At 43.5% G+C, this 26,263-nt stretch overlaps 1 protein-coding gene across 2 annotated transcripts; it reads right to left on the bottom strand.

Annotated features, from left to right (window-relative positions):
• Positions 1 to 71: 71 nt before the first annotated feature.
• Positions 72 to 26,252, bottom strand: LOC139382006 (ubiquitin carboxyl-terminal hydrolase 42-like). 2 transcript variants are annotated; one of them, XM_071125916.1, is made up of 19 exons: positions 25,883 to 26,252; positions 16,040 to 16,286; positions 12,704 to 12,913; positions 10,113 to 10,223; positions 9,752 to 9,851; positions 9,277 to 9,344; positions 7,585 to 7,655; positions 7,397 to 7,479; positions 6,961 to 7,072; positions 6,703 to 6,843; positions 4,880 to 4,980; positions 4,546 to 4,711; positions 3,845 to 4,429; positions 3,663 to 3,745; positions 2,761 to 3,572; positions 1,845 to 2,595; positions 1,389 to 1,741; positions 1,185 to 1,294; positions 72 to 1,025 (listed from the first exon to the last, which is right to left on the bottom strand). In XM_071125916.1, exons 2-18 carry the CDS (start codon positions 16,275 to 16,277, stop codon positions 1,218 to 1,220), a joined length of 4,062 nt encoding a protein of 1,353 aa, XP_070982017.1. In that variant the 5' UTR covers positions 16,278 to 16,286; positions 25,883 to 26,252; the 3' UTR covers positions 72 to 1,025; positions 1,185 to 1,217. The 2 variants fall into 2 exon arrangements, with proteins under 2 accessions (XP_070982017.1, XP_070982016.1); XM_071125915.1 differs by having other exon boundaries at positions 1,845 to 3,572.
• Positions 26,253 to 26,263: the final 11 nt, after the last annotated feature.

Below are 26,263 nucleotides of genomic sequence, written 5' to 3'. Positions count from 1 at the left end.
AGTTAATCAACAGCTTTCACTCCAACAAACAATGTGTGTAAACAAAGATGAGTTACTTTGACATTAGCAAATGTATTTACGCCTTTTTATATACCTTGCACAATGTATACATTTGACATGCTATTGTAGAACAAAAAATTTGTTAACATGACCATGTCTTTTTTAGGTAGAAAAAAAAACAAGCAAACCATTCTACCTATTTCACTGACTTGTGTCAATTTAGAACAAGGTCTAAATTACATCGTGGTAATTATCTAAAACAAAACTATTCCTGATACAGGACTTATGAATAAACTGATAGTACAGTTCAAAATTTAATTCACAGTATTTCTTATGGACGCTAGAAAACATTTTTAAAAAGCAGAAACACAGGTCCAAAGCCATAAGAGAGAACATGATTATTGTTCAGCTTTTTTTTAATGCTTGAATAACAAGTTAAAAGAATTGGACATCTCAGTGAGAGCAAGATGCAGAGGGAGGGAGACGATCTTAGGCTTTCGAAAGTAACAAAGAGCTGTCCTGAAGTCTCTCCAGGGTAGGTGGAGTTGTGTTACATACACACGTAGTCACACCAGGCCAGCTCCTTCAGACACTACTCACTCAATAACATTTCTCTCCATCAGAGAGAGGTTTTATAGCTCCACCTATACAGATATGTGGATAATGGTGACAAACTTGCAGCCAACTGATGTCATACCAAACAGGTCATCTCCTAGGCAAGAAAACTATTCGTCTTCCTCTTTTTGGATTATTTAACCAGTTGATCAGTTCTCCGAGGAGGAACAAAGTCCTGAGTCTTCCACTGTGCAGCTTATTCTCTTGTTAATTATTTATCATAAATGTACATTGAGTGACGAGTGAAGTTGAAAAAAATCGATTTAAAAAAAGAATCTAGTAGAATGTTAATTTCTCATGTGGTAAAAATACAGTATATTCCCAATAATACAGCACCACGTTCAAATATTCGGGATGACATTCCTGTTGCTGTTGAATTTCACTTTTATATAAAGGTTGGTATTCCAAGTCTGCAATGAGAGGGAAAGATGTCAGGTTTGCAGACAGTCCCATCAGTCTTTACACAATCAAGATGAGTTGAAACCGGCTCCTGGTTTTCCACTCATAACCATGCACAGTCCAGCATAGAGATTCTGAGAGTAAGACAGAGGCAAAGGAAAGATACTTACATTGTTCTGTGTGTCTGGTCAAACAGAGAAAATCTACTGTCTAAGGTCATTGTACAGTCCATTGGTAGAACATTCGTGGGAGTTTCCATTGGGTTGACCTAAGCCATTACCTACAACAAAACATTATGGTCAAAATGATAGATTAACACAGTGACAAACTGAGAAACAACCACCTATAGAAACCACATCTGCTTGTTTTATTACCTGTGTGTTTGTTGAAGTGTGATGTGTTTTGAGGAGCTGCTGTTGGTGATCCATCACGAGAGGAGAAGGAGCGGTCGTTGTCATCGGCGCGATGGCGTTTCTTAGGGTAGCTGTTGTCATAGCCATCGTCCTGGTAACGTTGCTTCTTGCTCGCCCTCTCATCGTCGCTGCTGCTTGCCCTGCGACCCTCCCGGGGGGCATTGGGGTCACGGTGCCTCTCGGGACTCTGGGTAGAGTGGATCTCACCCCCTGACTTCTCATCCTCCGTGTCAGTGTCGTACCTTCTACTTTTGTTGTGTTTGGAGGAACTGCTGCCGTCGGCTGCCCTGTCAGAGGAATTCACGTCAAAGGTCCTGGAAGAAAGAACACCCAGGTCAGAGCTAATATAGATCAGTTGTTACTTTATCTGACAGTGTCTCATTGTGGAGGCTTAATAAAGAAGAAAGACTGCCTTACCTATTCTCTCGGTGCCTCTCTCTGTCCTTGGACTTCTTCTTCTTGCTCTTCTTGGGTTTCTTGGCCCGACGCTCCTCAGAGCTGTCCTTTCTCTCCTCTCTGTGAGGCTCGGGTCGTTTCACCAGGGCTGGGAGGGACTGACTGGGCTTGGTGCTGGAGCTCAGTGGGGTGGGCAGAGGGGTCTCCTGTGAAGGGTAGTAACACCTCTCTTTACCTTCATCCCTCCACCTTGAGCGTCCATGAGGCTCCTCTCTGTGTGGGAGGCTGTGGTGGCTGTGCTCCCTCCTGTCCCTATTCCTGTCCTTACTCGTTCTGTGGTGGTAATGGTGGTGACAGCGGTCCCTGTCCCTCTCTCTGGGGTGATAGCGTCGCTGTGAGAGGAATGCCTCAGACTCCCAGTTCCGGTGTCTGTCCCGGCTGAGCGAGCGGTCCCGGTACGACCGGTGGTGGTCTCTGTCTCGGTGGTCTCGCCGGTGCCGGTAGTGGTCTGAGTCATGGTCCCAGTTGCGTTCACGGCTCCTGTCCCGGTGGTACCTATCCCCTTCTCCGTCTTTATCCCGGTCAGAAGAGTACAGCCGGTCTCGATCCCTATCGCAGTCCGAAGAATGTAGTCGGCCTTTCTCCTTATCCCGATCGGAAGAGTTCAACCCGCTTTTCTCCTCCCGATCGGAAGAGTTCAACCCACTTTTCTGCTCCCGATCGGAAGAGTTCAACCCGCCTTTCTGCTCCCGATCGGAATAGTTCAACCCGCCTTTCTCCTCCCGATCGGAAGAGTTCAACCCGCTTTTCTGCTCCCGATCGGAAGAGTTCAACCCGCCTTTCTCCTCCCGATCGGAAGAGTTCAACCCGCTTTTCTGCTCCCGATCGGAAGAGTTCAACCCGCCTTTCTCCTCCCGATCGGAAGAGTTCAACCCGCCTTTCTCCTCCCGATCGGAAGAGTTCAACCCGCCTTTCTCCTCCCGATCGGAAGAGTTCAACCCGCCTTTCTCCTCCCGATCGGAAGAGTTCAACCCGCCTTTCTCCTCCCGATCGGAAGAGTTCAACCCGCCTTTCTCCTCCCGATCGGAAGAGTTCAACCCGCCTTTCTCCTCCCGATCGGAAGAGTTCAACCCGCCTTTCTCCTCCCGATCGGAAGAGTTCAACCCGCTTTTCTCCTCTCGATCGGAAGAGTTCAACCCGCTTTTCTCCTCCCGATCGGAAGAGTTCAACCCGCTTTTCTCCTCCCGATCGGAAGAGTTCAACCCGCTTTTCTCCTCCCGATCGGAAGAGTTCAAATTGCTTTTCTGCTCCCGATCGGAAGAGTACATCTGGTCTCTTCCATCTCTGGAGCTGGGCTTTCCATCCAGCCCTACAGCTGGGCTGTTCTGGGTCTCCCTGATGTCCTCCCCAGATCCCCCGTGTGGGGCTCCGAGATCTTTCGTGGCTCCCAGGCCTGGTCCGGAGAGGACTGGGGCGACTGGGGTACTGAGGGAGCGGGGGGTGGGCTGGAGGAATAAGACTCCAGGGTTGGAGCTGGATTCCCTCAAGGCGTCGGTAAGTGGTTTAGCTCCAACATCAGCCAATGAGGATGGAGGTTTAGCAGCGGTTGATGGTGCGTGGTGAGGGAGGGGGCCAGAGTGAGTTTTAGCCCTTTTCTCTGGGGTGAGGGAGAGGCGGCTGTCGATGTCGGCACTGTGCAGGCCTTGACAGGTGCTGGCCTGGCTGGGGGTGGTGCAATACACCTCTTTGCTGTAGAAAAATACAACATTTTCATGAATTACTGGATCTTCAAATCATCAAGCAACGTGGATCAAAAGAAGAGAATTTGATCACGCTCACCTTGGGCCACTGGGGTGAGCCTCCGCCCCATTAGGCATGCTGGAACCCAAACCGGGCGACATCGCATGACCGCTACCATGGATCTGCACAACAACAGAAACACATAATGAGTACACAGGTGTTGATGTGATTTGTGGAGTTCAGTAAAGTATTTAAAATGTGTGTCGACTGAATATAGGTACCTTCTCAGGGTGTTTGATGTTGTGGTGTCCGTTCTGACTGAGTTTGGAGAAGCTGTTGGTCCCGTTACGGTGCATGGTAGCCTGGCCATTACTGATGCCGTTGGTCTTGAGGGTCAGCACTCTGGGGACGGGGCCGTAGACGGTCTCTCCCTTCCTCCCGTTAACGTAAGGCTTAGCCGTGCCGTTACCCAGACCACTGCCTCCCTCCTGGTCCGACTCCTCAGACGACTCCTGACCGTACGGCACCAGGAACGACGCCCCGTGACCGTTTCTGTTAACGGAGGGAGTGCCGTTAATGCGAGGATCCTGGGGCGTAGACATGTCTGATGTAGACTGTGACGAAGAGGACAGCTGGGCATAAGAGGATGATGAGGGGCGGATCTGTTTGCCCTGACCAATGAAGAAGGAGAGCTTCTGGCGCTTGGCAGGGTCAGGGATGCCTGTGGGACGGTTGAGAGGATGGGAGGAAGAGGTGGCGAGCGGGCTGTAGCTAGTCTTGCCCATGCTGTTGTCACTGCTGGTGCTGGGCTTAGAGCCAGAGGGGTAGTCCCTTAGCAAGCCGTTCCCATTGACGCGAAATATGTTCTGGGAGGGGAGGGAGGGAGGGAAGGGAGAGGAGGCACACATTGGTTACAGGCTCTTACTAAACATCTTGCCTCTGAACAGATGATTGTGCAAAATCTGGTGTGTTTAGGCTGTACCTTGGCCATGTGTGGGGGCAGCTGTGGCCCTATGAAGCCAGTGCTGGTGTGTCGTGGCCCAATGTTGACCCGGGGTGTGAGGATGGGGCGGGGGGACAACTGGCCGAGGGGCCCCGGGGTCCGGCACGTGTGATTGTAGTCCCCTCCATTCTTCAGATCAGGTGACCTGGTGGCCAGAACAGGCAGCACCCATCACAGATCAAAAACCTCAACCACAAAGGGAAAACAACCTGCACAGAACTGTTGCGTGGTCCAACACAATGCTTTAACATGCCAATATTTTACACCATTCAAACAAGGCTCCCCTTGGTTGACAGGAATGGAAGCTACTCACCTGATGTAGAAGAGGACGTACGCCTGCTGGTTGAGGACTGACCTGATGTCACTGACCAACACAGAGGAGTCATTCAACTGGTACCACTGGCCATTGCTAGCCTGAAAGAGAGAGATTTATAAAACATGCATCACACTGACATACGTAAGTATGAACATAATCCTCTATAGAAGACTAATCAAACATCTGGCTTACATAGAAAGGGTGAGAGGATTATTCACATGGGGGTTTGGGTTGTCGTCGTTAAGCTTTCTCTTTCATTGATTGTTTGAGAACCGTCCTACTAGTGACTTCTGTCAATATTGGAGCTTACCTTGAAGTAGCAGTAGTAATATATTAGGTTAGATGTTAGGGCTTACCCCAACATGGTGTATTTTAGGAAGCCCTAAAATACAGTGCATTCGGGAAAGTATTCAAACCGATTCCCTTTTTCCACTTTGTTACGTTACAGCCTTATTCTATTTTCAGGCCTCTCCAGAGATGTTCGATCCGGGTTCTGGCTGGGCCACTCAAGGACATTCAGAGACTTCATTCAGAGACTTCGTCATTCCTGCATCGTCTTGTCTGTGTGCTTAGGGTCGTTGTCTTGTTCGAAGGTGAACCATCGCCCCAGTCTGAGGTCCTGAGCGCTCTATAGCAGGTTTTCATCAAGGATCGTTCTGTACTTTGCTCTGTTCACCTTTCCCTTGATCCTGACTAGTCTCCCAGTCCCTGCTGCTGAAAAACATCCCCACAGCATGATGCTGCCACCACCATGCTTCACTGTAGGGATGGTGCCAGGTTTCCTCCTGATGTGACGCTTGGCATTTAGGCCAAAGAGTTCAATCTTGGTTTCATCAGACCAGAGAATCTTGTTTCTCATTGTCTGAGAGTCTTTTAGGTGCCTTTTGGCAAACTCCAAGCAGGCTGTCATGTGCCCTTTAATGAGGAGTGGTTTCCATCTGGCCACTCGACCATAAAGGCCTGATTGGTGGAGTGCTGCAGAGATGGTTGTCCATCGGGAAGGTTCCCCCATCTTCACAGAGTGACCATCGGGTTCTTGGTCACTTCCCCTGACCAAGTCCCTTCTCCCCCGATTGCGCAGTTTGGCCGGGCGGCCAGCTCTAGAAAGAGTCTTGGTGGTTACAAACTTTTTCCATCTAAGAATGATGAGGCCTCTGTGTTCTTGGGGACCTTCAATGCTGCAGAAAGTTTTTGGTAACCTTTCCCAGATCTGTGCCTCAACACAATCCTGTCTCAGATCTAGACGGACAAATCCTTTGACCTCATGCCTTGGTTTTTGCTCTGACGTGCACTGTCAACTGTGGGACCTTATATAGACAGGTGTGTGCCTTTCCAAATCATGTCCAATCAATTGAACTTATCCCAGGTGGGCTCCAACGAAGTTGTAGAAACATCAAGGATGATGGGGCTCCCGAGTGGCGCAGTGGTCTAAAGGCTAGAGGTGTAACTACACTGGTTCAAATCCAGGTTGTATCACAACCAGCCGTGATTGGGGGTCCTATAGGGCAGTGCACAATTGGCCCAGCGTCTTTGGCCGTTGTAGGCCGTCATTTTAAATAAGAATGTGTTCTTAATGACTTGCCTAGTTAAATAAAGATAAAATAAAATGATCAATGGAAACAGGATGCACCAGAGCTCAACTTCGAGTCTCATAGCAAAGGGTCTGAATAATTATGTAGATAAAAACAGATTTTTCGCTTTGTCATTATTGTATGTAGATGGAATAAAAATCTATTTTGGAAAAGGGCTGTAACGTAATAAAATGTGGAAAAGTCCAGGGGTCTGAATACTTTCTGAATGCACTGTATATTAGTGCTTACTTTGACGTAGCAGTAGTAGTGTCCAGCGTGGCAGCTGAAGCCAGAGTGCACCAGGACAGCATAGAGCACGTAGACCTGGGGCTCGCCGTGGGATTGAGACATGAAGGGACGCAGGTCTAGGCACTCAGCATACCGTACATCCTAAAGGAGAGAAACAGGCAATGGCAGTGGAAATCTAGATAAAGATCTGTTTAAAAAAACAAAAACTGATTTCCATGTACATTTTGCTGTCCCTGACCATGTTTCCTGATGTCTTACCTTAGCGATCTTGCCCCCGTTGTAGTTGGCGAATCGCTTCAGTGAGATGGTGAGCACATTAGCGCTGCGGTGGATGGTGAATCTCTTAGAGGCTGGAACCATCTTCTTACACCTGCACAGACAGATCAGTTAGAAATACCAAAAACAAAACATGCAGAATTGGGTCGCAATAACACTGGTTTAGGCAGCTCTATACTGAGATGAACAACAATAACACTGGTTTAGGCAGCTCTATACTGAGATGAACAACAATAACACTGGTTTAGGCAGCTCTATACTGAGATGAACAACAATAACACTGGTTTAGGCAGCTCTATACTGAGATGAACAGCAATAACACTGGTTTAGGCAGCATTTTGCTGAGATGAACAATAATAATACTGGTTTAGGCAGCGTTTTGCTGAGAAAAACAATAAATGAATCCAGATCTACTCACTTAGCGCATCTGTAGGCATTCTCTCCATCTAGCTGCTCAGGCTTAACAAACTGTTCCAGAGCCTTTGTGATACTGGGAGCAGTCTGAAAGGTAACACGGGTGACACGTGTCAATGATGCATTCTTAGCAAGACACAATGGTTTGACAGGTTCCCCTTTTGTGCAGCATGAAAGGCAGTTCACCGTTACCTTTATTTCCAAAGCAACATCCAAATAAGGGTCAAACGTGTCAGAGACCGCTTTGCAGTTGAAACATTTTACTGTAAAAAGACAGACACAATTAGATCATCTTACCTATTAACAAATGAGTAATTTAATGTTCTAATGGTGTACAAGACACGAGAAAGTATAGAAATCAATCAAACTTATTCAGCAGTTGTCACAGTGCTTTACAGATACAGTTGAAGTTTACATACACTTAGGTTGGAGTCATTAAAACTCGTTTTTCAACCACTCCACAAATTTCTTCATAACAAACTATAGTTTGGCAAGTTGGTTGGACATCTACTTTGTGCATGACACAAGTCATTTTTCCAACAATTGTTTACAGACCGATTGTATCACAATTCTAGTGGGTCAGAAGTTTACATACACTAAGTTGACTGTGCCTTTAAACAGCTTGGAAAATTCCATAAAATTATGTCATGGCTTTAGAAGCTTCTGATAGGCTAATTGACATAAATTGAGTCAATTGGAGGTGCACCTGTGGATGTATTTCAAGGCCTACCTTCAAACGCAGCACCTTTTTGCTTGACATCATGGGAAAATTGAAAGAAATCAGCAAAGACCTCAGAAAAAAAATGGTAGACCTCCACAAGTCTGGTTCATCCTTGGGAGCAATTTCCAAACGCCTGAAGGTACCACGTTCATCTGTACAAACAATAGTACGCAAGTATAAACACCATGGGACCACGCAACCGTCATACCGCTCAGGAAGGAGACGTGTTCGGTCTCCTAGAGATGAACGTACTTTGGTGCGAAAAGTGCAAATCAATCCCAGAACAACAGCAAAGGACGTTGTGAAGATTCTGGAGGAAACGGGTACAAAAGTATCTATAGCCACAGTAAAACAAGGGAAAAGGGGGACAGTTGCAAGCTGAAGAACACCATCCCAACCGTGAAGCACGGGGATGGCAGTATCATGTTGTGGGGGTGCTTTGCTGCAGGAGGGACTGGTGCACTTCACAAAATAAATGGCATCACGAGGAAGGAAAATTATGTGAATATATTGAAGCAACATCTCAAGACATCAGTCAGGAAGTTAAAGCTTGGTCGCAAATGGGTCTTACAAATGGAAAATGACCCCAAGCATACTTTTAAAGTAGTGGAAAGATGGCTTAAGGACAACAAAGTCAAGGTATTGGAGTGGCCATCACAAGGCCCTGACCTCAAGCCTATAGAAGATATGTGGGCAGAACTGCGTGTGTGAGCAAGGAGGCCTTACAAACCTGACTCAGTTACACCAGCTCTGTCAGGAGGAATGAGTCAAAATTCACCCAACTTATTGTGGGAAGCTTGTGGAAGGCTACCCAAAACATTTGACCCAAGTTCAACAATTTAAAGGCAATGCTACCAAATACTAATTGAGTATGTAAACTTCTGACCCACTGGGAATGTGATGAAATAAATAAAAGTTCAAATAAATCACTACTATTATTCTGACATTTCACATTCTTAAAATAAAGTGGTGATCCTAAGACAGGGAATCTTTTACAAGGATTAAATGTCAGGAATTGTGAAAATTTGAGTTTAAATGTATTTGGCTAAGGTGTATGTAAACCTCGGACTTCAACTGAACCTAGTCTAATACCCCAAAGGGCAAGCAACTCTCATATCGGCTTCAGTAAGTGAGACATTTAAAGATTACACTAATAAGCCTACCTCTGGACCGTAGATACCCTCCAAAGACTTGATGGATGAAACTGGTTGCTTGCGTTTGCCTGTCCAATCTGTTGTAAATGTAAACATCAAATCGTCAAAGATGCTTATCAGTGACTCCCAATAGCCTTAAGGGAAATTGCCTTTATGCGTATACACAGGATCATATAACTCAAGATAGCCTTCATTTAATTTGTCATTGGGACAGCCCTTTGAGGAGCAACAGACAGCTGAGGAAATAGAGCAAAGGTAATTAATGAGAGTAGAGGCAACCTGTTGGGGGCAGAATAGCCTTCCACTACACGGCAGGGGGATCCTAAAGTCAGTTAAGGGCCCCTGGTGTATAGGAGATGGTCACTAAAACATGATATATTAATCATGTCTCGCTCTGTGCTATATGTGAATGTGGGTCAGATGAGATGCAAGTCCAGAACAGTGCTTCCTAGTGGCTGAACACTGATTTCAGTGTAACACCTACTTGTTTAGAGGCAGGCAGGACTTTTGCATAGCGTCCACTGTGTACCGCAGGAACTCATGGGCGTCCTCTTGGCTGCCAAAACGGAAATGCTTTGCAATCCCTGCACAGGTGTTATACAGAGGTGGGGAGGAAGACTCAATAAATAGACTTTAACCCAGCATCAACTCTTTTTTTTGGAGGGAAAACTATTTTGCTGACTAGGTTTCCCAGAATTCTGCACCTGTGATACAGTCCCAACTCTCCTTCCATTTTTGGACATGTTATTTAGTTGTAATGGCTTTCAACACGCCTGAACAAAGACTTTCCTATCAACTTTGTGCTAAAGGGTTTCCCCCTCTGATTCCAAGTAAACACTACTTACGTTTGAGCTCGTTGAGGACTCCGATGGGCTTGATGACATTCCCAGAGTTGGCGAAGACCTGGGTGATGTGATTCTGCATTGTGCACATCATACAGAACCCAGGCTCATGACCTGAACATCAACACAGATGACGGTCAATCAGGTAATAGGTATTAAAAGGTACAATGCATTTAAAGGTCTCAATATTAAATCATTTATCATTTCTGGGTTACAATTAAGTACCTTCATGTGATTTTTTTTATTATACCAGTTTAATTGAAAACAATCAAAATAGCTTAACAAAAATCGATTTCTCAAGCAAGAATTTTGCTAGGATTGATCTGAGTGGGGAGGGAAAAACTAGCTATTACTGGCAAAGAGGTTTGGAACTCTTTCTTATTGGTCTATTAACTAATTTACCAAAACAGGCTGACATTTCAGGCAGTCTTTTCAAACAGCTCTTACACTTAAAGGGCAATATCCTAATTTTTAACAGGATTATTCCAAATTTTAGGGTGGAAATGTATATAAAACACATGAAAATCTAGTTGACTGCACTTGGCCTTTAAAGGGATACTTTGGGATTTTGGCAATGAAGCCCTTTTATCTATTTCCCCGGAGTCAGATGAACAGCATGAAGGAAGTTAGAAGTAGTTTTGTGAGCCGATGCTAACTATCATTAGCGCAATTAAAGTTTATACCAAAGAGTCTCTTGGTGCAGGTACAGCCAACTAGCGAAAAAAATAATGTAAAATATATCGTCAAAATAATATCCCGATATGTAATATATATATATATATATATATATTTTTTTTTACCCCATCACAAATTGCCAAAACCCCAAGTATCCCTTTAAGCAAACAACCAACATACAGTGCACAGAAAGTATTCACACCCCTTGACTTATTCCACATTATGTTACAGCCCGAATTCAAAATGGATTAATTTGATTTCTCTCACTTATACAATACCCCACAATAAAAAGTTAACATGGTTTTTGAATTTGTAGCAAATGTATTGAAAATGAAATATATATATTTTTTAATTTACATAAATCTTCGCACCCTTGAGTCAATACTTTGGAGAAGCACCTTTGGCGGCGATTACAGCTTTGAGTCATCTTGAATATGTCGATCAACTTTTGGGATTTTCTCGCAAATGTTCTCAAGCTATGTTAAGTTAGATGGGGAACGGCAACCCTCAAGTCTTTCCACAGATTTTCAATAGGATTCAAGTCTAGGCTTTGGCTGGGCCAATCAATGATTTTCAAACTCTTGTTCTGAAACCATTCCAGCATTGCTTTGGCTGTCTGCTTGGTGTCATTGTCCTGTTGGAATGTAAATCTTCACCACAGTCTAAGGTCGTTTGCACTCTGAAGCATGTTCTCATCAAGGATTTGCCTGTATTTGGCTCAATTCATTGTTCCCGCTATCCTTACCAGTCTCCCAGTCACCGAATAGCATCACCATAGCATGATGCTGCCACCACCATGCTTCACAGTAGGGATGGTGTTAGACGGGTGATGAGCTGTGACTGGTTTTCTCCAGACATAGCGCTTTGTATTCAGGCCAAATAGTTCAATTTTTGTCTCATCAGACCACAGAATCTTTTGCCTTATGATCTCGGTTTCACACTCCAGGTGTGTTGTCATGTAGAGACTGTTGTCCTTCTGGCAGGTTCTCCCATCTCAGCCAAGGAACTGTGTAGTTCTGTCAGAGTGGTCACCTCCCTGACCAAGGTCCTTCTTGCCCGGTTGCTCAGTTCGGCCGGACGGCCAGCTCTAGGCAGAGTCTGTATAGTTCCAAACATTCAACACTCAAGAAATTGTTTTATACCCTTCCCCAGATATATAGTACCCGTCAAAAGTTTGGACACACCTGCTCATTCAAGGGTTTTTCTTTCTTTACATTGTAGAATAATAGTGAAGACCTCAACTATGAAATAACACATATGGAATCATGTCGTAACCAAAAAAGTGTTAAACAAATAAAATAAAATATTATACATTTGAGATTCTTCAAATAGCCACCCTTAGCCTTAATGACAGCTTTGCACACTCTTGGCATTCTCTCAACCAGCTTCACGAGGTAGTCACCTGGAATGCATTTCAATTAACAGGTGTGCCTTGTTAAAAGTTAATTTGTGGAATTTCTTTCCTTCTTAATACATTTGAGTCAGTTGTGGTGTGACAAGGTAGGGTTAGTATACAGAAGAAAGCCCTATTTGGTAAAAGACCAAGCCCATATTATGGCAAGAACAGCTCAAATAAGCAAAGAGAAATGACAGTCCATCATTACATTACTTTAAGGTCAGTCAATCTGGAAAATTTCAAGAACTTTGAAAGTTACTTCAAATGCAGTCGCAAAAGCCATCAAGCGCAGACAGATCCTTGGACTTAATGGTATAGTTTCTGCTCTGACATGCATGTTAACTGTGGTACCTTATGTATGAATCCATTTTGAATTCAGGCTGTAACACAACGTGGAATAAATCAAGTGGTATGAATACTTTCTGAAGTCTCAGTTTGATGAATATAACTTATTTTCTTTCTCTTTCTAACCTTCTCCTGCTATGAAAATGTAACAGAGCCCCTGGTTCTATTACCCACATACATGTTTTAGAGTGCTCCCGGGACAGCATGTAGTTAGTGAGGGGAGCGGTATAGGTGAGACACTGCAGAGTCGAGTTGAGGAAGCAGGTGTTTCCCAGGTTCTGGAGACCTGATCCGATGCGGTGGACCTGGTTCCACTTCAGGCTGAGCCGCTCGGCTGGGAACAGCACCTTCTGGGGCAAGGCGATGCCGTCCCCACTGGTCAGCACCACTGCAAAGGGGAAGGGGAAAGAAATGGTCAAATACATGACAAAAGGAGTGTTGCCTGGTAGATAACCCAGTGGGAATAAATCTCTGAAGGTCGTCTAAGGAAAAGTTTGTTTTTGACTGCGTCCAACTTCAAGGCACGATGAAATTGACCATTTTTGAGAGAGTCTGAAAAGACTTCAATTCAAAGCTAGGGCATATTTGATGGGTGGGAGAAGGCAGGAAAATCCTGTGTTTCTTGTTTACTGACATAACATGTGGTGCCACAGGATCTATGGTTCAGGGTACATCAGGCTATTGATTTAAACCCCCTCAGAGAACAATATGTTTACATAACTGGGCCAGTATAAAAGACAGCAACATAAAACACCTATGAGAACCGGTTCAGGCAGTCACTTATGAGAAGAGATGTGGGAAACTACAGCTACTCAACTCAGCACTCTCTGTGTGGAGAGGCTTTAAATACAGTGCATTTAGAAAGTATTCAGATCCCTTGACTTTTTCCAATGTTACGTTACAGCCTTATTCTAAAAAGGATACAATTATTTTCCCCCTCATCAATCCACACACAACTCCATAATGACAAAGCAAAAATAGGTTTAGATTTTTGGCAAATTTATATTTTAAAAAATCTAACTCATGACATTTACATAAGTATTCAGACCCTTTACTCAGTACTTTTGAAGCACCTTTGGCAGCGATTACAGCCTTGAGTCTTCTTGGATATTATGCTACAAGCTTGGCACACCTGTATTCGGAGAGTTGCTCCCATTCTTCTCTGCAGATCCTCTCAAGCTCTGTCAGGTTGGATGGGGAGCGTCGCTGCACAGCTATTTTCAGGTTGCACCAGAGATGTTCGATCCGGTTCAAGCCCGGGCTCTGGCTGGGCCACTCAAAGATATTCAGAGACTTGTCCTGAAGCCACTACTGCGTTGTCTTGGTTGTGTGTTTAAGGCCGTTGTCCTGTTAGAAGGTGAACCGTTGGCCCAGTCTGAGGTCCTGAGCAGGTTTTCATCAAGGATCTCCCTGTACTTTGTGCCATTCATCTTTGCCTCAATCCTGACTAGTCTCCCATTCCCTGCTGCTGAAAAACACCCCCACAACACGATGCTGCCACCCACATGCTTCACCGTAGGGATGGCGACAGGTTTCCTACAGACGTAACGCTTGGCATTCAGGCTAAATAGTTCAACCCTGGTTTCATCAGAACAGAGAATCTTGATTCTCATGGTCAGAGTCCTTTAGGTACCCTTTGGCAAACTCCAAGCAGGCTGTCATGTGCCTTTTACTGAGGAGTGGTTCCGTATGGCCAAGCTACCATAAAGGCCTGATTGGTGGAGTGCTGCAGAGATGGTTGTCCTTCTGGAAGTGCTTTGAGAGTCTAGTCAAGGATCATATCACCTCCACCCTACCCGACACCCTAGACCCACTCCAATTTGCTTACCGCCCCAATAGGTCCACAGACGATGCAATCGCAATCACACTGCACACTACCCTAACCCATCTGAAGAGGAATACCTATGTAAGAATGCTGTTCATCGACTACAGCTCAGGATTTAACACCATAGTACCCTCCAAACTTGTCATTAAGCTCGAGACCATAGATCTCGACCCCGCCCCGTGCAACTGAGTCCTGGACTTTCTGGCGAGCCGCCCCCAGGTGGTGAGAGTAGGAAACAACATCTCCACCCCGCTGATCCTCAACACTGGGGTCCCACAAGGGTGCTTTCTCAGCCCTCTCCTGTACTCCCCGTTCACCCATGACTGCGTGGCCATGCACGCCTCCAACTCAATCATCAAGTTTGCAGACGACAATACAGTGGTAGGCTTGATTACCAACAACGACGAGACGGCCTACAGGGAGGAGGTGAGGGCCCTCTGAGTGTGGTGTCAGGAAAATAACCTCACACTCAACGTCAACAAAACAAAGGAGATTATCGTGGACTTCAGGAAACAGCAGAGGGAGCAGCCCCCTAGCCATATCGACGGGACAGTAGTGGAGAAGGTGGAAAGTTAAGTTCTTCGGCGTACACATCACGGATGAACTGAAATGGTCCACCCACACAGACAGCGTGGTGAAGAAGAAGCAACAGCGCCTCTTCAACCTCAAGAGGCTGAAGAAATGTGCCTTGTCACCAAAAACACTCAAACTTTTACAGATGCACAATCGAGAGCATCCTGTCGGGCTGTATCACCGCCTGGTACGGCAACTGCTCCGCCCACAACCGCAAGGCTCTCCAGAGGGTAGTGAGGTCTGCACAACGCATCACCGGGGGCAAACTACCTGCCCTCCAGGACACCTACACCACCCGATATATCATAGGAAGGCCAAAAAGATAATCAAGGACAACAACCACCCGAGCCACTGCCTGTTCACCCCGCTATCATCCAGAAGGCGAGGTCAGTACAGGTGCATCAAAGCTGGGACCGAGAGACTGAAAAACAGCTTCTATCTCAAGGCCATCAGACTGTTAAACAGCCATCACTAACATTGAGTGGCTGCTGCCAACATACAATTGTTATATTACTTGTTAGATATTACTGCATGGTTGGAACTAGAAGCACAAGCATTTCGCTACACTCGCATTACCATGTGTATGTGACCAATAACATTTGGTTTATTTTAATTTGTATTTTTTGTAGCTGTCAACATACCACCACAGACCGATGCTGGCACTAAAACCACACTCAATGAGTTGTATACTGCCATAAGCAAACAGGAAAACGCTCATTCAGAGGCAGCGCTCCTAGTGGCCGTGGACTTTAATGCAGGCTAACTTAAATCCTTTTTACCTATTTTCTATCAGCATGTTAAATTTGCAACCAGAGGGGGACAAAATCCAGACCACCTTTACTCCATACACAGAGACTCGTGCAAATCTGACCATAAATTCTATCCTCCTGATTCTTGTTTACAAGCAAACATTAAAGCAGAAAGCACCAGTGACTCGGTCTATAAAAAGTGGTCAGATGAAGCCGATGCTAAACTACAGGACTGTTTTGCTAGCAGAGAATGGAATATGTCCCGGGATTCATTTTATACACTTGGGAGTCCTGCAACCAAAGATACCTTGTCTGTACCTACTATATCTGTTATGAGATTTGAGTTGAGCACACCAACCCTCCTCACCTTGCTCCTTGGGCCTGTCTGCACTGCTGCTGTTGACTGTGGCTCCAGGGGTGGGACCCATGCAGCCCCCTGTCTTCACCCTGGTGGTGTCGGAGGACGAGGGGCCCCCCGCCCCCCAGCTGGAGCAGCCACTGTCCATCCCGTTCCCGTCACCGCCGGGAAAGTTCAGCGATCCTGAGCGCTTGCACCCGACTGACTCTAGGTCAGATTTCTCTGAAGATCTGTCAACTATGGTCATTGTTCATTGCTGTTGGACAAAAAAAACACAAATAGAGAGGGTGATGTTAGGCAATGTTTCTTTAGATACTACCCTAGGCCTAGTTGGGAGTACTGAACTGTGTCAAAAATCATCCTGGAGGTAGAACACATGAAGTAACACCTAGGAATATAAAAGTAAACATCTTGAACAAGACTAGCTCTGTAGCTCTAGAAGAGGATGAAAGAGCTTTACAGAAACTGTAACCGCCCATAAACCACCCAAAATCATCCTACTTTCCATTTCAAACTCACATTATTTCCTGGAACTCTAATGGGTCAGTGCTACTGGAGGTCGACCTATTATGATTTTTCAACGCCGATACCGATTATTGGAGGACCAAAAAAGCCGATGCCGATTAATCGGCCGATTTTTATTTATTTATTTGTAATAATGACAATTACAACAATACTGAATGAATACTTATTTTAACTTAATATAATACATCAATAAAATCAGTTTAGCCTCAAGTAAATAATGAAACATGTTCAATTTGGTTTAAATAATGCAAAAACAAAGTGTTGGAGAAGAAAGTAAAAGTGCAATATGTGCTAATGAAAGAAAGCTAACGTTTCAGTTCCTTGCTCAGAACATGAGAACATATGAAAGCTGGTGGTTCCTTTTAACATGAGTCTTCAATATTCCCAGGTAAGAAGTTTTAGGTTGTAGTTATTATAGGAATTATGGGACTATTTCTCTCTATACCATTTGTATTTCATTAACCTTTGACTTTTGGATGTTCTTATAGGCACTTTAGTATTGCCAGTGTAACAGTATAGCTTCCGTCCCTCTCCTCGCTCCTCCCTGGGCTCGAACCAGCAACACAACGACAACAGCCACCATCAAAACAGCGTTACCCATGCAGAGCAAGGTGAACAACTACTAGAAGGCTCAGAGCGAGTGACGTTTGAAACACTATTAGCGCGCGCTAACTAGCTAGCTATTTCACTTCGGTTACAGCCTCATCTCGGGAGTTGATAGGCTTGAAGTCATAAACAGCGCAATGCTTGACTCACAATGAAGAGCTGCTGGCAAAACGCACGAAAGTGCTGTTTGAATGAATGTTTACGCGCCTGCTTCTGCCTCCCATCGCTCAGTCAGATACTTAGATACTTGTACGCTCAGTCAGATTATAGGACACGCTAGATAATATCTAGTAATATCAATCAATCATGTGTAGTTAACTAGTGATTATGATTGATTGTTTTTAATAAGATAAGTTAAATGCTAGCTAGCAACTTACATTGGCTTACTGCATTCGCGTAACAGGCAGTCTCATTGTGGAGTGCAACCAGAGAGAGGCAGGTCGTTATTGCGTTGGACTAGTTAACTGTAAGGTTGCAAGATTGGATCCCCCGAGCTGACAAGGTGAAAATCTGTCATTCTGCCCCTGAACGAGGCAGTTAACCCACTGTTCCTAGGCCGTCATTGAAAATAAGAATGTGTTCTAAACTGACTTGCGTATTTTTGTATTTTTTTATTTATTTATTATATATATATATTTTTTTTAAATCGGCGCCCAAAAATACCAATTTCCGATTGTTATGAATACTGTATACTGTATACTCTGTATACTTCTGGCCCTTCTTTGGACACTGTGTTAACAACCCTCCAGGCAAGCTTCAATGCCATACAACTCTCCTTCCGTGGCCTCCTATTGCTCTTAAATACAAGTAAAACTAAATGCATGCTCTTCAACCGATCGCTGCCTGCACCTGCACGCCATCACTACTCTGGACGGCTCTGACTTAGAATATGTGGACAACTACAAATACCTAGGTGTCTGGTTAGACTGTAAACTCTCCTTCCAGACCCACATCAAACATCTCCAATCCAAAGTTAAATCTAGAATTGGCTTCCTAGTTCACAACAAAGCTTCCTTCACTCATGCTGCCAAACATACCCTTGTAAAACTGACCATTCTACCAATCCTCGACTTCGGCGATGTCATTTACAAAATAGCCTCCAATACCCTACTCAATAAATTGAATGCAGTCTATCACAGTGCCATCCATTTTGTCACCAAAGCCCCATATACTACCCACCATTGCGACCTGTACGCTCTCGTTGGCTGGCCCTCGCTTCATACTCGTCGCCAAACCCACTGGCTCCAGGTCATCTACAAGACCCTGCTAGGTAAAGTCCCCCCTTATCTCAGCTCGCTGGTCACCATAGCATCACCCACCTGTAGCACGCGCTCCAGCAGGTATATCTCTCTGGTCACCCCCAAAACCAATTCTTTCTTTGGCTGCCTCTCCTTCCAGTTCTCTGCTGCCAATGACTGGAACGAACTACAAAAACCTCTGAAACTGGAAACACTTATCTCCCTCACTAGCTTTAAGCACCAACTGTCAGAGCAGCTCACAGATTACTGCACCTGTACATAGCCCACCTATAATTTAGCCCAAACAACTACCTCTTTCCCTACTGTATTTATTTTATTTATTTATTTTGCACCCCATTATTTTTATTTCTACTTTGCACATTCTTCCACTGCAAATCTACCATTCCAGTGTTTTACTTGCTATATTGTATTTACTTTGCCACCATGGCCTTTTTTTTGCCTTTACCTCCCTTATCTCACCTCATTTACTCACATCGTATATAGACTTGTTTATACTGTATTATTGACTGTATGTTTGTTTTACTCCATGTGTAACTCTGTGTCGTTGTATGTGTCGAACTGCTTTGCTTTATCTTGGCCAGGTCGCAATTGTAAATGAGAACTTGCCTACCTGGTTAGATAGAGGTGAAATAAATCAAAATAAAAAATCAACTTGAAATTGGCCCTAATTAATCGGCCATTCCGATTAATCGGTCGACCTCTAAGTGCTACCATCCACTTTGAAGATGCAGATTGTGGCAAATTCAGTGCACTGTACAAAAATGTAATGTATTCCTAGAACCTATCTTACACAGCAACAGTTAAGATTATGATTGTCATAAACATTTATGTTCTGAGTGTCACAATGTGACTAACATTTTCAGTGATTGTTATCCTGGGTAGGATTTCAGTATGTAAGTAGCCTCAATCACACAGAGCATCAACCAGGATTGACCTGCTCAATTACCAGCAGGTGGTCTGTCTGGAGGTGTAAATGGGTCATATAAAAGTCATGCAGACAATCCCATGGATATAAAAGCAAAAGTATTTCTCAGAGTGAGAAAACGAGTTCTGCAGACAGAGTAGAAGCCCCAAAGGCATGCTCTGCTTAGGTTTTGCATTGAATTTACATGGAACATAGAGACAAAGCTTTGAAGTTTGGTTTAGTGATACGTTTAGTGACTGCAAGTTATAGAAGAACATTACAACAAAGTGAACAGCAATCCTAAATGGATCCTATGCCCCCGTGGAGATCTGAAAGAATTTGACAGGAAATGTATGATTTTTTGCCTTAGTCAAGACTAAAATCCATGAATTCAGCAACAAACAAAAAAACATGATTTAGGAAATATGTTCAAGTGTTCGCAAAAATAAAAAGACATACAGTAGATGAGCAAAAGTATGTGGACACATGCTCGTCGAACATCTCATTCCAAAATCATGGGCTGTAATTACAGCCTACACTCTTCTGGGAAGGCAATGTAACATTGCAGCGGGGACCTTATTCCATTTAGCCACGAGCATTAGTGAGGTCAGGTACTGATGTTGGGCAATTAGGCCTGGCTAGCAGTCGGCGTTCTAATTCATCCCAAAGGTGTTCGGTGGGATTGAGGTCAGGGCTCTGTGCAGGACAGTCAAGTTCTTCGACACTGATCTCGACAAACCAGTTCTGTATGGACCTTACTTTGTGCACAGGGGCATTGTCATGCAGAAACAGGAAAGAGCATTCCCTAAACAGTGGCCACAAAGTTGGAAGCACAGATTCATCTAGAATGTCATTTTATGCTATAGCGTTAAGATTTCCCTTCACTGGAACTAAGGGGCCTAGCCCAAACCATGAAAAACAGCCCCAGACCATTATTTCTCCTCCAAAAAACTTCACAGTTGGTAATATGCATTCGTGCATCAGCCAAACCCTGATTAATCCGTCAACCCCAGATTAATCCGTCAGACTGCCAGATGGTGTAGTGATTCATCACTCCAGAGAATGCGTTTCCACTGCTCCAGAGTCCAATGGCGGCGAGCTTTACACCCCTCCAGCCGACGTTTGGCATTGAACATGGTGATCTTAGGCTTGGGTGCGGCTGCTCGGTCATGGAAACCCATTTCATGAAGCTCCTGACGAAGAGTTCTTGTGCTGACGTTGCTTCCAGAGGCAGTTTGGAATTCGGTAGTGAGTGTTGCAACTGAGGACAGACGATTTTTAAGCAATAACAGCACTTACAGATGACCAGGGCAGCTTTAGCAGGGCAGGAATGTGACAAACTGACTTGTTGGAAAGGTGGCATCCTATGATGGTGCCACATTGAAAGTCACTGAGTTCTTTAGTAAGGCCATTCTACTGCCAATGTTTGTCTATGGAAATTGCATAGCTGTGTGCTCGATGTTATACACCTGTCAGCAACGGATGTGGCTGAAATAGCCGAATCCACTAATTTGAAGGGGTGCCAACATACACTATATATACAAAAGTATGTGATCATGTTTCAAGGTAATCTAGGTATGAAATTATTGTATTTAAAAAAAACATATATTTTTTGGCTTAGTTGTGGTCAATTTGCAGTGTAAATTAATATGCTTCAACCATCCGCTCTAAAATCGGCCCGCGGCTGAATCTCGCTTCCTACCCGAGTGAGTCTAGGGGTCTTTGGTTCAGCGTTTGAGTTGCATCTTCGACACCTGGCATCTGGGTTGCATATATAGTAAATGCGTTTCTGAGACACACACACACACACACACAACTTTACTAAAACGCCGCCAAATTAGATCACATTATCACTACAGGTCAGTAGTCTAAACAATTTTTTATTTATTTTTTTAACACCCTTTTTTCCCCCCAATTTTGTGGTATCCAATTGTTAGTAGTTAGTGTCTTGTCTCATCGCTACAACTCCCGCACAGACTCGGGGGAGGCGAAAGTCGAGATCTATTGCGTCCTCCGAAACACAACCCAACCAAGACGCACTGCTTCTTAAGACAACACGCATCCAACCCGGAAGCCAGCCGCATCAATGTTTCGGAGGAAACACCGTACAACTAGCGACCTGGTCAGGGTGCACTGCGCCCGGCCCGCCACAGGAGTCGCTAGTGCATGATGAGACAAGGATATCCCTGCCGGCCAAACCCTCCCCAACCCGGACGACGCTAGGCCAATTGTGCGCCGCTCGAGCCCAGAGTCTCTGGTGGCACAGCTAGCACTGTATAATGTTACTATACTGAACAAAAATATAAATGCAACAAGTGTTAGTCCCATTTTTCCTGATCTGAAATAACATCTCAAAAAACATCTTTCTAAAATGTTGTGCACAAATTTGTTTATATCCCTGTTAGTGAGCATTTCTCCTTTGCCAAGATATCCGTACCACCTGACAGGTGTTGCATATCAAGAAGCTGATTAAACAGCATGATCATTACACAGGTACACCTTGTGCTGGGGACAATAAAAGGACACTCTAAAATGTGCAGTTTTGTCACACAATGCCACAGATGTCTCAAGTTTTGAGGGCGTGTGCAATTGGCAGGTATGTCCACCAGAGCTGAATGTAAATGTTTCTACCATAAACTACCTCTAACCTCGTTTTAGAGAATTTGGCAGTACGTCCAACTGAACTCACAACCGCAGACCACGTGTAACCACACCAGCCCAGGATCTCCACATCCAGCTTCTTCACCTGCGGAATCATCTGAAACCAGCCACCCGGACAGCTGATGAAACTGTGGGTTTGGACAACCCAAGAATTTCTGCAGTTCAGCACCGTAACTGACTTCTGTGGGCAAATGCTCACCTTCGATGGCCACTGGCATGGTGGAGAAGTGTGCCCTTCACGGAAGAATCACAGTTTCAACTGTACCGGGCAGATGGCAGAAAGTGTGTATGGCATTGTGTGGGCAAGCGGTTTGTTTATGTCAATGTTGTGAACAGAGTGCCCCATGGTGGCGGTAGGGTTATGGTATGGGCAGGCATACGCTACGGGCAATGAACACAATTTCATTTTAGATCAATTACATTTTAATACACAGAGATACCGGTAGCTGAAAATGTCCCAGTTCTTCCATGGCCTGCATAGCCACCAGACGTCATCCATTGAGCATGTTTGGGATGCTCTGGATCGACGTGTACAACAGCGTGTTCCAGTTTCCACCAATTCCCGCAGCTTCACACAATCATTGGAGGAGTGGGACAACATTCCACAGGTCACAATCAACATCCTGATCAACTGTATGCGAAGGAGATGTCCCGCTGCATGACGTAAATTGTGGTAACACCAGATACTGACTGGTTTTCTGATCCACGCCCCTACGTTTTTTTTAAGGTATCTGTGACCAACCGATGCATATCTGTATTCCCAGTCATGAGAAATTCATAGATTATGGCCTAATGAATTTATTTCAATTGACTGATTTCCTTATATAAACTTAGTAGAATTGTTTAAATTGTTGCATGTAGCGTTTAGTTTTGTTCAGTGTAGTTATCTACTACTGAAGTCACATGGACAACATTTTATTTTTATAGAACATTTCAAATTACAATACAAACATACGACATCTCTACATGTATATTTTTTCTGAATAAACAAAAATCACAAGGCTTGACTTTCAAAAGTTTAAGTTCCTAAAAAAAAGGATAACAAAACCAGGGGTTTCAGTTGTATATATGATAGAGCTGTAAAAAGTGTTTTGTTGTTGTTATTGACTAATTCTAGGGATTTTATTAGATATTGGATTTAGAGACAGATTTCAAATATTAGTTTGTGTATATAAAATTTACCGAAGTAATTAACTACTAATTCAGTGGTTTTGTTTTCATTTGAATAATAACATTTTACATCTTTCATTGTAATACATGGGTCTTATTGATGAAATTAAACATGTAAATACTTAACTCGCTCCAAAATTACTTCACAGAGTCAAAATGTGTATTATAGTTTCTCCTTCTTTATCAAATAAAATACATATGTCCTCTATAACAATTAATCTAGACAGGTTATTGCAAGGATATAGTTTGTGCAAGATTTTAAAGTGAATTTCTTTGACTTTATTTGATATACAAAATTTGTGAGGAAGCAACCAAGCTTTCTTCCATTCAATTTCAGTACTATGTGCGTTCCAGAAGAATATCCCTCTAGGAGAGATCTAGTTCTTGGAGTGAAAAAGTTATTTATGAATGTATTACATTTCTTATCCAGCAGGGGGAAACCTAACATAGGTTGTGCATCTATCATTACATGTTCACCAAAACACAAATGAGATTTCATTAATTGAATCAGTCCTGCAGGTATTGCTTTGCATATAGAATACAATTATTTATAATGTATTGGGAAGTTATGTTTCTAAGAACTTTCTATAAGAGAGTATATTTTCTTCTTTATCAAATAAATCAAGCACAAATATAATATTTATTTCAACCCAATTAGGAAAGAACAAAGACTTGTTTTTAACAACAATATATTTGTTGTTCTACAGAAGTGCCTGGTGTGAGGAGGACATGACAGTTTCCAGGCTAAAAGGGCATGTTCATGAAATTTGGACAGTTTGATGGGTAATTCTGCTGGAGAATAATTGCACTTCCACAAAAACTGAAGACCCCACAATAAAATATGACAGGGAATGAAGTACCATATAGATTCCGAGCTAATCGTAAATCTTTTTATCAAGTTCACTTTAAAAGGTATTGCTTATATCAAAGAAATCTAGTACTTCAAGCCCACCATCAGCTCTTTGGTTTGATATTACAGACTTCTTACATGCGTGTTGTTTATTTTTCCATATAAAGTCTAGGAAAGTTTTGTTGATATCTTGCTGGTTTGATCAGTTACAAATAGGGATAGAGCAGGGTATGGACAACATTGTAGCTAGCAGTAATGACACGTGAAATACAGGAACAAACACTAAAGTGAAACCAGAGACGGATGAGGAAGGAAGGAAGGATCTCACTCCCTCATTTTGTTCTGGTTCATATAGTCATATAACTAAGCAGACCAAAACTGAGAATGATTTCAATGGTAAAAGACCTGAGTAAGACATCTTAATTTATGCACCATCTTTGGTGAAAGATTTCCAGGGAAAGAAACCATCTTTCTCCGAAATCGGAATAGGGAAGCATTGATCTTAAAGGGGCAATCAGCATTCGAAACAATAACAAAAACCCCGACCCTGTTTCGGTAAAAAGCTGAGGGATGGGGCTGGAGAAATGTATGGACAGCGCTATGAATGCAAGACCAGACCATCCATGATATCACAATTATAGTTTCAACAATTGAGGCTATATAGTGTTTGTTTACAAACATTGGAGTAAAACATGCTTATAGTTTGGGTTCTGATGGAGTATGACAGTTAAACTAAGCTCGAGGCATTTTAGTTTTTTGAAATAAAAAAAAAACATGAAATGGGCATGATCTAATTGACTCAACAACCAAACATATGTTTTGCTTTCTTAATGAAACAGAAAATAATCTGTTGTTTAGCAAATGTAACTGATCCTGCGTTCTAATATACTGTACCGCTCTGCTGTCTGTGCAAGAAGTTGACTTAGTTAGTAGCTATGTGCTAAAAAATGCTAGCTAACGTTAGTTGAAAGCGTTCTAACGTTAGTACAGTACCTAGCAGGGACGCTATTTCCCTATTTTTACCTAGCAGAGACGCAAATTCCCAAATTGCGGTAGCAAACTAGCTAATGATTACAAATCAAAAACAAAATTAGCTACATGGATTTTAAGTTCTCAATAAATCAAAGTAGTATTCCTAGGACTTTCAAGCGACAATCGTTTCAAACAAATAATGTTAACCATTAAGATTGACTTTTTACACGCACGTTTACGACAACTGTTCCTTCCAAGTCCCACCTCTGCCTGGCAGTCTGGCTGGCTGAGGCTTTAGCGAACGCGATAGGCCTCTAACACGTAATTCAAAAGATCAGAAAATATCATTTCAAACTTTCTTACCCTGTTTTTGAAATAAATGTTAGGAAAGTAAATAATGTCGTATTTCTTATGAACACGTTCAGAATGTCTTATTCTGAGGTGTGTATGTATGGTAACCACAAACGCCATGGTAACGGCAAAACGTAGCTAACAATACTGCCCAAATGGGCTATGAGCATTGTCATTGTGCAACAATAACGAACTACGTTGGTTAGCAATCATTGGTACAATGCAAGGTAGCTGGCCTTTTCGGTGGTAAAACAATACATGTGGTGTTTATGTATGGTTCCTTGATAAACCTGAGTCTTTAACGCCGAACCATTTTAGCATTCACAGGTTTATCTATGGGAAAGATGGCTAGCTAGCTGCTAGGCTAACTACGTTCTAAAGAGGGGCTCAAGATTTAAAATTCACCGGTGGTTGAGCGCTCGCCTCCGACATGACACTCAGTGAGCCGCCCGGTATAGGCTAACTACAGAAAAACCCAATGGGTTAAATCAGTTGGACTTCTCCAACTAGACTAATACAATGCTCAGTATTTAATACAACATAAATGCTCTTACCTGTATTTTTTTATAAATATATTATTATACGTGCATGTCCATGTATTATTTCCAGCTGTAGTCAATCCGTGAACAATGACGTAGCTAATTTCCCTACGGGTAAATCCGGGTACTACGGATGAAAGGAACTCTTGATTCGCTGAGGCTCAGTGTGAAACGTGTTCACAGGAGTCGTAGAAAGCATTTACACGCCTTGACCTTTATGATGAGATGCAACGAGTAAACTGTTAAAGGATCGTTTTTATGCATTATATTGGATTTGGATCGTTCTTAAGCAAAGCTTATACAACAACTGTACTCCCAGACGATTCGTGACTGTTTGAGGCATGCATAACAACAATTAACGGGAGTGAGTGTGTCTAATTCATTTCCTGGAATTCA

The sequence above is a fragment of the Oncorhynchus clarkii genome, chromosome 23, assembly GCF_045791955.1.
Source record: "Oncorhynchus clarkii lewisi isolate Uvic-CL-2024 chromosome 23, UVic_Ocla_1.0, whole genome shotgun sequence".
Taxonomy (NCBI): Eukaryota; Metazoa; Chordata; class Actinopteri; order Salmoniformes; family Salmonidae; genus Oncorhynchus; species Oncorhynchus clarkii.
Note: the sequence above shows the minus strand (reverse complement) of the source record. Positions and strands in the feature narration are given on the sequence as shown.

What these genes read in the sequence shown, in the direction of transcription:
- LOC139382006 (XM_071125915.1), bottom strand. Translation starts at nt 16,277, where the DNA reads ATGACCATAGTTGACAGATCTTCAGAGAAATCTGACCTAGAGTCAGTC. An exon ending in AATGCCTACAGATGCGCTAA is followed by an intron (nt 7,073 to 7,396) that starts GTGAGTAGATCT and finishes CTGTCTGTGCAG; the next exon opens with GTGTAAGAAGATGGTTCCAG. An exon ending in ACACTTCAACAAACACACAG is followed by an intron (nt 1,295 to 1,388) that starts GTAATAAAACAA and finishes GTTTTGTTGTAG; the next exon opens with GTAATGGCTTAGGTCAACCC.